General features: G+C 35.2%; 1 protein-coding gene across 1 annotated transcript; it reads left to right on the top strand.

Annotated features, from left to right (window-relative positions):
- The first annotated feature begins 17,030 nt into the window (after window positions 1–17,030).
- On the top strand, window positions 17,031–17,888 carry LOC149266729 (protein BIG GRAIN 1-like B). Its single transcript, XM_089409060.1, has one exon. It carries the CDS (start codon window positions 17,031–17,033, stop codon window positions 17,886–17,888), a length of 858 nt encoding a protein of 285 aa, XP_089265186.1.
- The last annotated feature ends 491 nt before the right edge of the window (window positions 17,889–18,379 follow it).

The raw sequence follows: 18,379 nt of genomic DNA, 5'->3' as shown, positions 1-18,379 counted from the left end.
CTATTGCAACTTAGACATCTACATTTGGGTGATTGTTTGAATTTGACTCTTTCCACACTTGGAGATATCACCACTCTTGAATGTTTAGATCTATCAGGTTGCCTCCAAATGGAGTTATTGCCTTCCCAGGTTGGAAGTCAACCGTCTTTGAAAAAGTTAAATTTGTTCGGTACAAACATCAAAGATTTACCTAGTACTATTGTGTGCCTGAGCAATTTGGAACTTCTGATGTTAGGTAGCCCTTTTTGTTGGGAGCGTTTCCATCTTTGTTCGAACTGACTAAGTGTTTATTGCAAACATTGAAATTTTTCAACAAAATGTCAAGAATGTTACTGTAGTAAAGGTGTTTTCACATCCACTACTTCAGAAGCAGGAGGTGGGTGCTGATTTTCTTCTTCTGCCGTGATGGCTATATCTGCTTCTTCGTCAGAAGATATTGTGATCTGGGTAGCATCGTCTTGGCTTTTGCCCCACAGAAAAGGGTAGAGACCAATGAATATAAGAATCACACCCATCAAACTGTTCTAGTGTAGGAAAATCAAGCATTTCAATTAATTAATTTTGTAAATTTTAATTTTGTAAATTTGTAGGCAAAATGAGAGAAGAAATAATAAATTTAATGTAAATTGTTAGGGTAGTTCTGGTAAACTTGATTTAGTCGAGTTATAAGTAGTTTTCTGGCTCCAACCTGTGGTTTGGCCCATGATATTCCTGTGGAATATAACCTATTTAAAAGCCAAAAGCCTCCATGTTAATTTCTTTCACTTATGGAGTCTTTCTGTTTTTAAACAGGCTATATTCCACATGAATACTTTAGACAAAATTATGGGTTCTCATGAACCCCAAAATAGTTGATGACTTTACCTAATCAAATTTACTTGAACCAGTCTAATAGAAATTGAAGACTTAAGAATATACTATATTCCATATGAATACCATGGACAAAACCATAGATTCTCATTAGCCCAAAAACAACTAATAACTTTATCTAATCAAGTTTAATTTTACCTGAACCACTCTAACACAAATTGAATATTGGAGTATATAAAAAACCACCGAATTGAATATTTGAGAATATAACAAACCACCCACCTTCCCAAACGCAACGTGTCTCCCAGAACTATAGATGATAAAATTGTTGAGCACACGGTAGACACTGGGTTGAATACTGTAATGAATACTGGCCCTTGTTTCCACAAACACCATAACTGTAATGGAAATGCCATTGCATTGAATATGATTCCCTGCCAAATTGAATTAATCTTCCACAAATCAGCTTAACCACCTAACAAAAATTTAAGTTATTCATGGTTGGGAAAATTGAGGAAGAACATCATTCATGTATGTAGACTTACTGTAGTGAACACAGTCAAAATATTAGCCCTATCCAGTATCCATGATGTTGGAATGATGCCCCTGTCAAGAATGGATATTAGGAGAGCAGTTTGGATGAAGCCTAGAATGGTAGTAATTGATGTAAGCGATAGTGTGGCTGGAAACTTCTTCATTGTCTCAACATGCACATGAAATTATAATCATATATTTGATTGGGTGGGGAGCTTTGAAACTTCTAAATACAGAAAAGGGTTATAATTGGGTATCAATTTAATATGCAAGGTGGTAGGGAGACCTGCAATATCATGGTAGTGGATAACATTATCACTGCTGAGATAAGGTAAATACACCCTCTAATCTGGTTGCCTGAATCTCCCTCGTGTAGAATGGTTTCCACTAGGTGTACTGTATTAGTGTTGGAAACTGATGTTGATTGTCCCCACAGAGGCCAGAGTTGGGCTAGAGTAGGACCTTGAAGGAAACTCATAGCCATTGCACAAATTTACTTGAACCACTCTAATAGAAATTGAAGACTTAAGAATATACTATATTCCATATGAATACCATGGACAAAACCATAGATTCTCATTAGCCCAAAAACAACTAATAACTTTATCTAATCAAGTTTAATTTTACCTGAACCACTCTAACACAAATTGAATATTGGAGTATATAAAAAACCACCGAATTGAATATTTGAGAAAATAAGAAACCACCCACCTTCCCAAACGCAACGTGTCTCCCAGAACTATAGATGATAAAATTTCTGAGCACACGGTAGACACTGGGTTGAATACTGTAATGAATACTAGCCCTTGTTTCCACAAACACCATAACTGTAATGGAAATGCCATTGCATTGAATATGATTCCCTGCCAAATTGAATTAATCTTCCACAAATCAACTTAACCACCTAACAAAAATTTAAGTTATTCATGGCTGGGAAAATTGAGGAAGAACATCATTCATGTATGTAGACTTACTGTAGTGAGCACAGTCAAAATATTAGCCCTATCCAGTATCCATGATGTTGGAATGATGCCCCTGTCAAGAATGGCTATTAGGAGAGCAGTTTAGATGGAGCCTAGAATGGCAGTAATTGATGTAAGGGATAGTGTGGCTGGAAACTTCTTCATTGTCTCAACATGCACATGAAATTATAATCATATATTTGATTGGGTGGGGAGCTTTGAAACTTCTAAATACAGAAAAGGGTTATAATTGGGTATCAATTTAATATGAAAGGTGGTAGGGAGACCTGCAATATCATGGCAGTGGATAACATTATCACTGCTGAGATAAGGTAAATACACCCTCTAATCTGGTTGCCTGAATCTCCCTCGTGTATAATGGTTTCCACTAGGTGTACTGTATTAGTGTTGGAAACTGATGTTGATTGTCCCCACAGAGGCCAGAGTTGGGCTAGAGTAGGACCTTGAAGGAAACTCATAGCCATTGCTCCACCCACACAAATTACAGTTCCCAGAATTTTGGCTCTGTTGCGAATACACATAACGTCTACTTTCTCCATCCTACATATTTGACACTCACATTAGATTTTGGTCACAATAAATCTAAATGATATAATTAACTCCAAATGAATGCATCATATAGGTGAGCAATTATAAGCTCAAAATAATTTTTGACCATTAGTAACCTAAATCAAAATAAATTGTTCAGAGTTTCATTTCATTAACCTAAATGAAAGAATCTCCTCCAAATTTCAACTATGTGAACAGTTATAATCTCCTTCTAGTTTAAACAGTTATAAGATAAACAATAGAAAATCTTTTAGCTTTTTAATAACTTCAACTACATGTAACTTCAATCATTAACATTCACTACCAAAATACAAACAATTTATATTTCATTAATCACACATTCAAATGATTAACCACACATTCAAAGTGAGTGTTGAGTTGTTGATTAACCACACATTCATGTAAATGATTCATATTTGATTAACCACACATTCAAAGCACATTCATGCATCCACACATTCAAATGATTAACAACACATTCAAAGTGAGTGTTGAGTACTTGATTAACCACACATTCATGCAAACAATTCATATCTGATTAACCACACATTCAAAGCACATTCATGCAAACGATTCATATTTGATTAACCACACATTCAAAGAACATTCATGCTAATTAGCCACACATTCAAAGCACATTCATGCAAATGATTCATCACTCAATGCAGAGTTAAGGTTTATAGCCACTCACTTATGGATCAAAAGCATGATGAATTAGTAAACTCTTAGCTGTTGGATGTAAAAAACAGGATTCAAGTCTATTCTACATGTTAATGGGTATTTCTATCAATCCAATACATAGATGAAGTTTATAAACACCACTAATGGATCAAAATCAGTTACACATGCCAAGGGGAATCAAGTGCCATATATTTCAACTCAAAATCTCTGATCAACAAACTTTGTATTTCAGAGCTTTTCAACTGCAACTAGGAAAAGCTGCTATAGTAGAAAATATTTCCCCTCTTTATATTTGGTGACTCACTACAGCATAAAGAGCAAACTCCATTGTTGTTGCAGGGCTTCAAATCTGGGGAAAAGAGTTAGACAAATGAGCAAATGATTTGGACAACAGATCTATGGATCCCATGCTTTCATCCATAATGATTTAATTTCTGCATCACTGAATTTGTAATGAAAGAAACTCAAGCCCATTTGATCTGCAAGTCATTCATTGTGCTCTCAAACGATTTGCAGTCGCGAGAGAAGAGGAAGAGGAAACAACAGAGTGGTTGAATGATTTAGGGGATCCTAACACTGATCTGATGGATTGGGCGAGGGAAGAGGCAATGGCTGCCTTCACCTGCCCTCTTTTGGGGATGTTCCTCCTCGAACGAGTAACAGTAGTTGTAGGCATCTTGGTATTTATTTTTTGGACTGAATTCAATGGATTAAGCGATTAAGGAAGATAACAGGCAGTGAATACTTGAAATATTGAATGAACGGAGTACAGAAGCAAGGGAGAGAGGGTTTAGAGAAATGAGATGATAACGAGTATTTAAGCCTTTTTTAGACTTTACCCTACTCTGCTAACTAGCACACCCTTCACATGCTAGGCTGTATTACAAATAAGTTAGAGTGTAGAGGATAAATTGAGGAAGTAGTCTGCAATCCCTTGGCGACTATTTTTAGCTCTGATTATTCCGTTCATGAAATAAACTAGCATAGATTTAGATTTATTAACACTGAGAATATTATTCAATGACATTGAATATTGACCTCATTTTATTTAATAATCATGGACATCTTTCCCAGGCTTGTTATAGAGCAGCTACCTTTTTTGTGTACAATGTTAAAGAAAATGCAGATTACTTTGCAAAAACACTCAAATTGCATGAATTTTAATTCACAAAAGACCAAAACCTCTGTTATTTTAGTAGTAAGTTCAATCCAAGTAAAACCCAGATTTATTACCAATCCAACCTGGGCTATAATTAGCACAAACTCATCTGAGGGTTTAGGGAATCTGAAGTTGATGTCACACTTGGGTTTGAATGGGCTTGTAATAATGCCTATATATTCAATGCACCTTTATATACAATCTAGATTCCATACATCATTACATAGGCACATTCCTATAAAAGATTTCATATCTCATTTCCCCTCCAAACTTTAGACTGCGCCTTGTTTCTCTCCCTTGTAACTTCATTTCCATTCATTCCAATTTCATTTTAACACAACTCACATGCAAAATATTACAAATAAATTTCCACACTTAATTTACATATTACAAATCCTAACAAAATATACATTTTGCAGGTTCATTACTGCTTCTTCAGGTCTTCGATGCCTCCAACAAATTTCGTTGCAACTTCAAATATGGAATGACAACCACAATGTTCTTCAAAATATTATATTTCTTCTCTAACCTCTTTCGTTACAATTTACTACTTGTATTTTCCAACTGAAACTTGAAAAATGATGTTTCAAGATGAAATACCATTCTGATAGTTTATGTCTTTACAACCAATTCATTATCAATGGGTTTTAACATATTTAAAAAAAAAATCAATTTATTTTAATGAATATAATACATGTTTTAAATATATCTTGATATTAATTAAATTTTTCGTTTAAATAATGATTTCTTAAATAACCCTATCCAAATCGATATGGATACCCAGTTGTTGTTCACCTGGATTCATTTGTTTACCTTCACCTTCAACTAGGCAATCTTTATCCAGATACAAAGGTGTTTAAAGAACTTCAATGGCTATTTATGACTATTTTTATTCCATTTTATAGCCACTTTAACCCCCGAATAGGGTTTTAGGCATGGCTTCCTCAATTGAAACTCATTATCATCACCTGTTCACCTGGATTCATTTGTTTACCTTCACCTTCAACTAGGAAATCTTTATCCAGATACAAAGGTGTTTAAGCAACTTCAATGGTTATTTATGACGATTTTTATTCCATTTTATAGCCACTTTAACCCCCGAATAGGGTTTTAAGCATGGCTTCCTCAATTGAAACTCATTATCATCGACCCTTTCTTTCAAAAATGCCCATTCACATTTCAATATTCTTCCACACTATATGCCTTACGGCGTTTCCTTTGCAACATTAGATGGAAATGCTATAGTATATATATAGGTAGTGCCACAACGACAATGAGACATTCCTTTTAGTTACCCAGCACGTGATGTAGGCCACTTCTAACCGATTTCAAACTGTCCGCATCGTCGATCCGCCTCTCTTGGATGAGTTGGATTGTCGACCACTATTTCGTACGAATGTACACGTGTATATTCGTTACTGGATCTGTGGATATTGGCTCAAGCGGTTGTTTGAAAAGTTATGCCCAATCCTTTCCCATATACTAGACTAACCACTTCCTTACTTCCCCACTGAGCATCAAAGCGTAATTACATATATAACCGGATGACCAGCAGCACGATCCCCAGGGACGTCCTAAGAGGGTGAACGCAGTGTCTTGGTTAGCGAAAGCACCGCCCCACGGAGGAAAGGCCTTCATCAATCAAATTTCCCCCCATACCTCCCTTAAACCTATAAGACCCTCCAATTCTTTCTAGACCTGACCAATGTAGAGACAAAACGTTAATAGAGGAACAATGGTCTCATCACATGCCTTGCAAAGGATACACCAACCTTTGCCTCTTTTTTTTCATATCCCAGGCAGGGTAGGTAAGAGCCCTTTTTTAAGAGCCAACCACATAAGAATATGAGCTTTTCAAGGGCATTGTCACTTCCATAGACTCTTCCACCACCATACCGATTCCCCCACCCCTTCAAACGTGTATGATAGGAAAGTTGAAACGTCACACTTGCATATTTTGCATCCCAGGAGCATGCTCCCTACCATCAGTAGTGTGACCCTATATAATATTGTTAAATCTAGCGATGTGTCTGTTTACTAACACTTGCGGGTTTTGGCACACTTGCGGGTTTTGGTGTAATGGCAATCGTGTCTCCAACATTTGGTATAAGAGCTAGATGTCTCGAGTTCGAAACACACTAGGTTGGCGTTGGGGGGATTGTTGACTCCCCTTGTTTCATAGCATGTGTCTCTGTTTATTAACACGTGTGGGTTTTGGTGTAAAGACAATCATGTCTCCTAACATTTCTGTAGCCCCAAAAACTCTATAGATCTTTTCCTATAAAATTTAAACCAAAAGGCTGCCCAGGAAGAGAAAGCACAACTTAAGAGATCAGGCAGGGAGTTGTGAAACCAGGGCTTAGTATAATAGATAGGTATTGCCAAAACCACAGCGAGGATTCCCTTCAATTACTCCCCCACCCAACAGAGGCCACTTCTAACTGATTTCGACCTGTCCCTGTCTCCACTCAACAGACTGTCGTCAATGAACGGCCTTCCCAGCTCGGATGTGCTGGATTGCCGCCGACTATTTCATCGGAACGTACACGTGTATATTGGCGGTGGATGATTAGGGATTCGTTGTTTAGCAGCAAAGTAAAGAAGATTGGAGTGTTTGGACAGCGCTTCCGTAAAACTCTCTACTACGGACGTTACTTTTTAGAAGAGTAAAAGAAATATTTATAAATATGATTTGGTCAGGGGTGGTATATATTTGATGGGTATTACATAACGGTTGTTAATGAATTGGATTTTAAATTATTTCAAATTAGCACAGCTATATAAGTTATGAATTAAATGGCTAATGAATTATTGATAAATATAATAAAAATAGAGCATTTAACAATATTTATTTGTAAAGTAATGATTATACATTTACTTTTGCAATGTCTATTTATTTGTAAAACAATAACTATATATTTACTTTTACAACACCCCATCCTGAATTTATATTAAACTATATATGATAACTATTTGACATTATTATTAAAAAATTAAGCGGAAATTTATATATAGATGAACTAAAGTATGTATTTTACGCCTAAACATCAATTATGGTAAACTTTAAAAACCGCCTCACGAACCAGGTGTTATAAAATAAATAAATTTAAATGTGTGACACTGTGGGAATGGATCGCGGGATATCTCCGAAGTTGGACGTAAAATTGTTTTAAATTAAGTAGTAATTAGCAATTCTCAGGAAAAAAAAATGTTACAGGAGATTTGTGTCATGTTAATGTAGCATTAAAAATATAATGCTCAGTTCATACCCAAGAAATATATTTAAGATATAAATTAAAAAATGTTCGCATCAATCGCTGAAGTGCCCTTAAATTATGTTATTATTTTCAGAATAACCAAATACTTTTCTGGATTGGCTAACTGATTTAAGCCCAAAATGAAGTTCTGATTAAAAATCATCAAAAGAGAGCAGGCAGGCAGATATTATATATAAAAATCATCAATAGAGAGCAGTCAGGGAATTAGGGTTTGATATTATATATATAGGTAGGGAGTTGGAAGAATTATTTGGACTGTTAAAAATGGACGGAATCTTGGTAAAATAATTTCAAAAATCATGTAGATGTAGTTTTTGAATCATGTTTCTAATAGTGGAAATAGATTCAGCACTATCAAATAGATTCCAAGAACAGATGGATAGTTGATCAGAAGGGATCACCCATCGGAGGTTACCAGGAAATTCACCTTGCTGCTAGATGTCTATTCCCAACACCTGAGGTTAATCTCAATACTAACTGGATAAGGATGGTTTATTCTCATTTAGCCCCAACAGCAATCCTAAAGGAGTGGTGGATGGATGGCAAAGCATTCAGAACCAGGGCCACACAAGTGTACGAGACATCCTGCCTCAATAAGCCATACAGAATTGCTGTGTTTTTCTTTTCCAGGTTATATGGGGAACCAGATGGAACCTCTCGCAGAGATTATTGGATGCCTGTCATCAGTGAGATTGTACTGAGAGGATCCATATTCAATTGGGCAGCTATACTTTCATCCAACATAGAGAAAGCTGTTCAATACTTCAAATAATCCAAGGCAAAAGGCTTCAGTAAAGAGAAAATCTACTTTTAGTGCCCGGATGATTGATGCCATATAAACCTGGCATTGACGCTGGACATGAAGTACTTTAATGTTCATTATGAATGTATATATAATGAAAAGGAGTTAGAGTAAACAAATACCTAGAGTATACCATCGAATCAGATCATTCCCTCTTTCTATGGGTGGGAAATAATGGGACTAAGGAACCCAAATATAGGCAAACCAACAATTATAGTTGAGCGAGCCAAGGTAATTCGCTCATTATAGAAGATACTTTGCATTTCCACTGATAAAAACCCATACTTGATCCAAGATCTCAAGTATGGGTTTTTATCAGTGGATAAAAAAAAATATTAATATGAAATGGATTTAACCTTTTTTATTGTGCATATTGATCAGTAAGCTAGACCCATACTGCGCGTTGTCTCATGCCATAAATAAACACGTATACTTAAGAAATCTGTTGGACAAGCGGATTCACACCACTTACAACCTGCGCAGTCTTCTGTTCTTGGAGCAGAAGCAATTTTCTTAGCTTTACATCCTTCCCAAGGTATCATTTCCAATACATTTGTGGGACAAGCTCGTACGCATTGGTACAACCAATACATGTATCATAAATTTTGACCGAATGTGCCATTGAATCTCCATTAGTTAGTAAAAAGTTTTAATTTGATAAGATCATATATAGCCAAATCTTTTAATATATGCCCAATAAAGATGGCTAATAACGGGATATTATGAATATAAAATGAATCAATAATTGTAATCTCCATTATATTTGGAACAAATCTGTATTTTTTGGATCATTTCGATCCCCCCAGATCACCCCGAATATGGTCCAATCATGACAGGTAATTTTCCTAATGATTTTTATATGGATCAATCATGTTTTTGATCGACCGTAATACTATAGAGATTTTGATAGATTCTGGTCATATAGAATAGATATATCTTCTGAGATATACCTTATTTTTTGATAAGGTATAGATATACCGATATATGATACTTCATCACCATTTCGACAAATGAAATTGATCGATACGAATTGATTATATGATACGATGTCAGTAGCTGATAAAATAACTATTTCATCGTCTACAATAGCTATAACAAAGATCGATAAGATGCCCCTGGCCGGCTATATTTTAAGATAATCCGAATATGCTACTGAATTTGAATCGACGGTATGCAGTATTGGCGACACATAAGTGCTCTAACCATGTTTCGACTCGTAATACCAATAGACAATGAAGAAAGCACCTCAAACTCGAATAAGTGTATGCTCGAGCATAATAGATCAACCCCTTATACCTTTATCTTCTCAGATACAAAAGTTATATTTAGTTTATTATTTTCCATTATCTAATGATCTATTATAAGATCAGGAATAGAATTATACTTCTCATCATACTTATTAGACGAAAAAGATATCCAGGTGGATTCATTATGTGCGCGAGAATTTCCAATATTCTGACTCATGATCGCATTCACTAAAAAAAAAAAGTGACCTTATCCACATACCTAGTCGGATTGAAATATTTGTATTTCAATGGATCTCGGAATTACATGAACTGGTCTATAATTCCGTTGGTTGATAATAGACTCTGATCAATAATACATGTGACATTCTTAATCAAATTATAAATATCCTGATCCTTATTTATGATCCATCCGGAAAAAAGGTATGGTCTCGACCCATCAGTCCTCTCTGATCGAATCCAAACTGAATCTGAAGAATTGGTAGAAATTCTTTAATCGGTCAGAATGTTCGTCCATAGTTCCTTCGGACAGACATGTTAAACTTTGAATTGTTTTAATTCTCGAATCTTCGATCACCGATATTGGTGACAGTGAAGAAAAATTATCTGTCAACTTCCATTCCATCCCAATACATAGCAAACTCGAAAATAGACATAGACATGATGGGTCATATTATTAATAGCCTCCTATATGATACCATTAATAAATATATTATCACTTAATATATTTATATCACCTAATATATATGGTATGCTAACGTTTGTTCTTATGTGGGTCGTCGGTGACCTCTGATAAGGGATCAAAGCAAGATCGATGACTAACTCTCAACTCTCGAACAAGTTGTATGGCTTATTATCAAATTAATTCAATGAAATGCTATTTGAATGTCTATTGAGAATATTTGACATGAATCAAGTATGAGAGAAAGAATGTAAATGGGTCCCAATCCCGAATATATATATATATATATATATATATATATATATATATATATAGAATTTATATTATCATATAAATTTTACCCAGAATATGGACCCTGAATATATATTAGCACATATATATATATATATATATATAGGTCTCTAATTTCTAATATATTAGGGTATTATATATCTGAGATATCCATACTAGAGCACAATCCGTTCAACTCTCTTATTATAGTTATAAGCAATTTTATATTTCTATTCTTCGTCTTCGTCTTCCTCTTCATAGAAAAAAAAACTATTAATAATCTGTGGAAGAGAACTGGATCTGTCTATTGTATAATAGAGAAAGCTATTAGGCATGGGAGGATTAATCATTTTTTGCAACTCTATCACGTATGATGGATGCTACTGATTTTATCCGATTCCTAATTGATCATATATATATATATATCTATATATATATATATATATATATATATATATATATATATATATATATATAGATATGTGGGTCCTTTTATTTAGATATATGGTTGTATAGATATTTTCCCTTATTTTCCAGTTCCGGCAATGCACTTCTCCGGTTGAAAAAGTGGAACTGCTTGACGCTGCATATTAGAACCCATTTGAGCGCGATTCGCATCATTATGTTCGAGAAAAGGAATAAGGGAAACTCCAACGGAAAAATATTGGAAAGGAAAAATACTTCTGAAATGGATTTGTTCCCATGCAATAACTATAAATTCTTGTCGGTATCGAGCTGGAGTAATTTGTTCCTCTTGAATTCCTTGATTTAACGCCAAAGAATTTCCCGTAGCTATCCGATAGTATTCATCCTCATCTTCTCTCGGTAGTAGATAAACCATATGTTCTTCTCTCGATATCTCGGAGATCTTATAGAATGGACTTTGTAAAGAACCACAATCACCAATCTTTGCATGAATAGATAATGATGCAACAAGTCCAACATTCATTCCTTCAGACGTATCGATTGGAAAAATACGCCCATAATAACTGGGATGAATATCCTGTGTCCGAAAACTAGCAGTTCGCCCTGTTAAGCCCCCAGGGCCTAAATGGCTCAATTTTCGCCCATGAGCTATTTCCGTCAATGGATTAGTTTGATCCAAAAATTGGGATTAGTTGAAATTTCTAAAAAAATCGTCATGCTATAGGTAATGCCACAACGACACTGAGAGATTCCTTTCAGTTACTCCACCACGCGATGTAGGCCACTTCTAACTGATTTTGACCTGTCCGCGTCGTCGATCTGTCTCTCTTGGATGAGTTGGATTGTCGGCGACTATCTCGTACGAATGTACACGTGTATATCCGTTACTGGATCTGTAGGTATTGGCTCATGCGGTTGTTGAACGGTAATGTCAGGCAAATGGAAGAATTTAGACCAATTCGCTTGGAGTTCGGACGCTGTCACCATTAAAGTCTCTTCTAGATATATACGTGTCGTTCGATAGCAGTTCCTATTTCCAACCCTATAGCATTATAAATGCTATGTCCTTACACTAACACGTTCCATAAATGCTCCCTTACATTACTGTCATTCCGTGGGCATAGACGGTAGTACAATCACGCTGACACACCTGAATATTTCTGGACAAGCGCTTTCCGGTAAACCATACCATGGATAACCGCCATGTACAATACATAAAACCATACCATGCTATGCTATGCATCTGGACGGGGCATCTGAGATGTGACGCGCTGAGCAAGCATGTTACTCCATGTTAACCGAACAATTCAAATTCAAATTCGAAATTTGAACTAGTGAATCCGCCGTGCCAAATTCGAAGTTTGAACTGGTGAATCCGCCGTGCCAAATTCAAAGTTTGAACTGGTGAACCCGCCCCACCCAAATTCAAAATTTGAACATTGATAATTGTTATATCTCGCATTTCAAGTCGTCTGGCATCATGGTTCAGGGCGGGCACAAGACATATATCCAGAATTCCTTCTTGGGGTAGCGCATTACCACCGACGGAAGCCCCGATGAGAAGAAATTCAACGGCGTGGGCATAAGCCTCATGGGCAACGACAACGCTGTAACGGACGTTGTCATCTTTTCGGCTGCTGTGGGGATTGCAGTGACAGGTCAAGCCAATATCCTCACAGGAGTTCACTGTTATAACAAGGCCACAGGCTTCGGAGGAGTTGGAATCAAACTAAAGCTCGGTGGATTGACTCAGATGAGGAGCATCGGTTGTTATTTGGATTATACCGCCATTGTTGCAGAGGACACTGTGCAGCTTGATATTACCAATAGTTTATTTATTGGGGATGCCAACGTGGTGCTGAAATCAACCCTTGCCAAGCACGCCAATATTCTTAGCCTCCGCATATTCCATAACCAAATATTCAAGAAATGAAAAGGCTTCCTGTTGTCCCACTATAAAAGGTTCGTCGATACGCTTCATCTCTGCGCAGCCGGTTAGAGCAGGACCACCATGGGAACTGCTTGCAGAACGAAGGTTGTGCTTCTAATGTTTCCTTAATTTGCTGAAATTCCTGTTGGAGGTTCTGAGTTTGTTCCTCTAATAGCTCTGGAAGTTGGACAAACTCAACCAAAGGAGACAATTTGAGATGCTCTTTGATGTGTAAAATCAAATCATAGATCTTCTTGTTGGTTTGATAAAGTTACACATTATTGGTATTGTGCAACGTCATCAAATCATAGATCTTCAAGCTGGTTTTATAACATTACACATGGTTGGTATTGTGCTACGTCGTGCCACCTATGATGCTTCTTGGAGAAGGGCATTCAAATATTTAAGCCATATACTCACAGCGGAACCCTTATCATTCTTGTTCTTCTTTATTGCCTGGCGGTCTCTCTAGATCTGCTTAACAATAGGCTTTATTTTCATTACTACATCTTTTAGAGGCACCAATTATTTCCTGCAGCGAACTGCAATGTCTATGCAATCCATGATTTGTTGCATTACTTTGTTGATACCCACACCAATAAAGTTAAGAAGATTTTTAATTTGAAGTTAGCATCTAGCAGTGGGCACATCTAGTTTTGTTTTTTCTTCTTTTTAAAATCGTTTTGATCCTGAGCGTGAGAGATATTGATTTTGAAAAGTTATTCAATTTATAAATTAGGAGTAATATTTACAATGAGATTTATGTATAAATTAAATTTGAGTAGGAATTAGTTGTAGATAAAGACGTCCTCGTTGACCAGAGCAAGCAATCGCAATCACTGTTTAGAGCCAATTCCCATTGCCTTTGTGGAGGCTTTGGAAAATAACGTCTAACACACAAATCACAAAGCAGATCAAGTCGGTAATTATTTATATTATTTTGGTCTTTCAATGAATAACAGTGCAAATTTTCTATGTATTTTCTGATTTCACGTTTGGAATAAGAGCCAACAAATTTAATTTTTAAAAAGCTTTCAATTTTAATTTTGAATTCACCTTTAATTTCATTTCATTTTAAAATTTAAAGCTTTCAGATGGTTTCACGTTTGGAATGAATAATGGATGGACAATTGAATTTCTGAAAGCTTTCAATCTTAATTGACGAGGGAGAATGTTAAGAAGATTTTTAATTTGAAGTGAGCATCTTCTAACCTCACGGAAAAGAGTGGACACATCTCGTTTCGTTCTTCTACGTCATTTGAAGCCGTAGCGTGAGGAAGATCGTTCCGTTTAGAAATTAGGGATAGCCCGAGGGTCGAGTTAATGTATACCATGATTATTATATATATTCTAAATTAGAAAAAGAAAAGGATATACATATTTCCAGGTCATTTCCAATTTGCCCAATTTGTGATTTCAGATTTGAAGTCTACAATGATTATTAATACATATTCTGATTTAGAAAAAACAAAGTGTCAACGCATTTTAAGTCATTTCCAATTTGTGATTTTTGAAAAATTATTCTCTGTGCCCGTCCTTTTGCCTTTCTCATTTAAAAAGGAATTATAATATACAAATGGATTTAACGCAACAGATTTGGAAAAGTCATTCCATTTTCTTGTTAAATGAAATTTCTAGTCATGTTATTCCTTTCTTTTTTTGAGATAAAAACATGGTATAAAATTAAGTTATTCTATTTTCTTGTTAAATGAAATTTTTGGCCATATTTTCCCTTTTTTTTCAAATAATAACATGGTATAAAATTGTATTGAGGTTAAGAGTTATTTAGTTATTTTTATTTTTAATTACATTTAATATAAAGAATTAAAATTAATGTAAAAATTTATTTAAAGTTTTTTATTTATTTTTAAATAAGAAGCATAGTTTAAAATTGTATTTAGATTAATGAGATATTTTGTTATTTTTAATTATGTTCAAAATAAGGAATAAGGAATGATAATTAATGGATATATTTCATGAATACCTATAATAATTATGTTATATATTTTAATATTTTATTAGAAATAAATATTCAATTGGGATTATCTTACATGCTTCACTAGAACTATTATTATTGTTAGTTTGATGAATATTGTTGTAATGACTTGATTTTGAAAAAGCACCCTTGAGCTAATATAGTTGTGGATTATTTCTTGGAAGCTCATAGACATCCAATTTCTACTCTCTCTTTTTAATGTCTTATTATAAATAATTAATAAATAATTTACTTAGTACTTAAGGCAACTGAGTTACACATATATCATTTTTTTTTTTTTTAAATCTATATTAAATATGGAATGTAGAAAATTGTACACATATATATTAATTTTTCCATAATTATATGGATTTTGAATTCTTTTTAAATGATATTTTTTAAGAAGAAAGTATAAGATAATTGTTTGTATTGCTGCAATATTTCCATTTAAATGAGGAATAAATACGTAAAAATTGTGGACAAGGAATACAATTGTGAGGCTAATTTCACAAAGAAAATTGATTGTTTTTTATTTTTAAAATAATGAAATTAGAAAAAACCAAACCTTATATGTAAAGAATTGGTGCAACATTTAAAACTATTAACATAATGAATATTTATATTTTTTACCATGTAGAGCTCACTATGAAGTAAGTCAAAATATAATCTCTCAAGGTAATTATCTAGTAGCTCAAAACTTAATTTTTCGTTAAATTTATAAGAGAAACATTCATCATTGGATTTTTACATTAATAATTTTATGGCAAGAAAAACAAAATATAAATTAATATCTCTTTTACAAATTACAAATTTGTTATTTATATAAACACATATATGTATGCTTGTAATTTCACCAATTATGAATATTTGTAACATGTTGTATTAGTTCAATTATGAATATTTGTAACATGTTGTATTATTTTGTCTAGATAAAACATATTGAAGAAAAACATGTTGATTATGTTTTATGCATTCATAATATTAAAGGGGCCGACCTCCAAGCCCGCCTAGACCCCAACCTCTAACATCAAGGTGGGACTAGTGCCAAGGAGAATAGAGGGATTAAAATACCATTAAGAAATTTGTTATTGTTGATTGGGAGAGCCGCCTAGGCATCGTTGTTGAAGGACCAGAGTTCTAAGGCACCTCCTGGTGGTTCAAGATTCCTCATAAGCACCTGAGTGATTCTTCCCAAATCAAATAGGTTCATCAACCAGAAGCTTCCAGTGGTTTCTTTAGCCTCATAGGCATATCTTGCTCTCAAAAACTAATCACTAGCAAGCCTCCTGGGAGGCATTTCACTATGCAAAGAACTTCATCTCACTTTCAAGAGAAGAGAGCCCATTAGCAACAAGGTTCAATACTATTGTCAAAATGTCTATGGGTATACGTAAGATACGTTCATATATAGAACTTGTGCATGTACGAAAGATGTGCATATACGGAAGTCACATAAATTTTCTATATGTGCATCTTATGTATTGCATATCTTCCATATATGCACAACTTTTGTATATGTGCATATCTTTTGTATATGCACCTATACGAAAGAGGCACATATATATGGAATATATGCGCATATAGAGAAAAAACACATATACAAGTGATTCCACCTCCAGCTACCCATATTTCTCTTCAGATGCGGAATCTCTCTGCAGACAAACTTCATCTATTGCTACTGCTAAAATAGAAAGAAATTTACATCATATGGGTTTTGAAGACAGAGCAGGGAAATGGGCTGTTGGTGGAAAATGCACTCGAGCTTTACATGGAAAATCATCTGTTAGAGATGGGGATTTTTGTTCTATGGAGAAGCCTTTCATCCCTGTAGATTATCAGGCTAATTTAAAGTCAAACTCTCAAGCTTGGAAGGATTCCAAGAAGCCCAAGAAGCCAACTTCTCCAGGGAGGAAGCTCGCAAATTTTCTCAATTCGTTGTTTATGGCTGGCAGTACCAAGAAATTGAAGCTTTCATTATTTTTGTCTGTAAGTGACACCAATTCATATGAATCTTCTGAGAAAAAACCCACCTCTGTTGACTCATCTTCTTCTTCAGTACAATCTAGGCCATGTTTGAGTAAAACATCCAGAGGATCGAAGAACAGTAGTGGGATGAGTCAAAGATCTGTGACTTTCTATCCAACAAGTGGAACTTTGGATGAGGACTCTAACCCCTCTGGGGACAAGTATCTCCATAAGCCGAATCCTGTTAATAATCTACATACATATCCATCTACAGATGCATACAAGCTTTCACTGCTCAGCAAAGAATTGCAATTTCATATTCTTGAGGAGGACTGGCATGCAGCAACAGCAAAGGACATAATTACTAAGTATCAAAAATCAAGGAGCATTATGGAAGTTGTGGTAATTAAGGGTCTTGAAAAACAAGACGAAGAGGAGGAAGATGATGACGATGTCAGTTGTTCAAGTTCTGACCTGTTTGAGCTAGAGAATTTGGCAGAAATTGACATGAACATGAGCGTGTACCAAAAAGAGCTTCCTGTTTATGAGACTACTCATTTGGAGACCAATAAAGCCATTGCAAGGGGATTGATTGTTTGATGAAGAAATAGTGCTCTGTAATCCCTAATATAATAATCTTGACATTGGTAACGCAGTGTCTGGCAAAGTTGCAGGTTCTATGAAAATTTCAAATTTTTACAAACTCGCATGCATAAATTGCGTAAGCTTTGGTAAATAGAGGTTTTTAGTGACAACCATCGATTATACTCTGCACCCATTATGTATGATATGAATAAACAACATCTGCTTGTTGTTACTGGATGCCATTGAGCCATCTTAGCTCATGGAACTTGCCATAATCTTATGGCTGGTCTGAGGGCAGGTTGCTTATTTGTAAACTGACAGCTGGTCTGGGGCAGGTTGCTCAGGATCTAATTTCTAAGTTGACAGCTGGTCTGAGGGCAGGTTGCTTATTTCTAAGCAGACACTAAAAGTGTCTGACAGGTGACCGTGAGTTTGGCACAAGTAGACTCAGCCATTGTGGTTGTGTAATGCCATACAAGCAATATTAGTGTGGCACAGGTAGACTC

This window comes from Pinus tabuliformis, chromosome 6 (genome assembly GCF_031772625.1).
Source record: "Pinus tabuliformis cultivar Carrire ecotype Pingquan chromosome 6, CPIR1, whole genome shotgun sequence".
Taxonomy (NCBI): Eukaryota; Viridiplantae; Streptophyta; class Pinopsida; order Pinales; family Pinaceae; genus Pinus; species Pinus tabuliformis.
This window is presented reverse-complemented; position numbering and strand designations above follow the sequence as displayed.

Excerpts from the sequence above, each read along its gene's own strand:
- LOC149266729 (XM_089409060.1), top strand. The coding sequence starts at position 17,031 with ATGGGTTTTGAAGACAGAGCAGGGAAATGGGCTGTTGGTGGAAAATGC.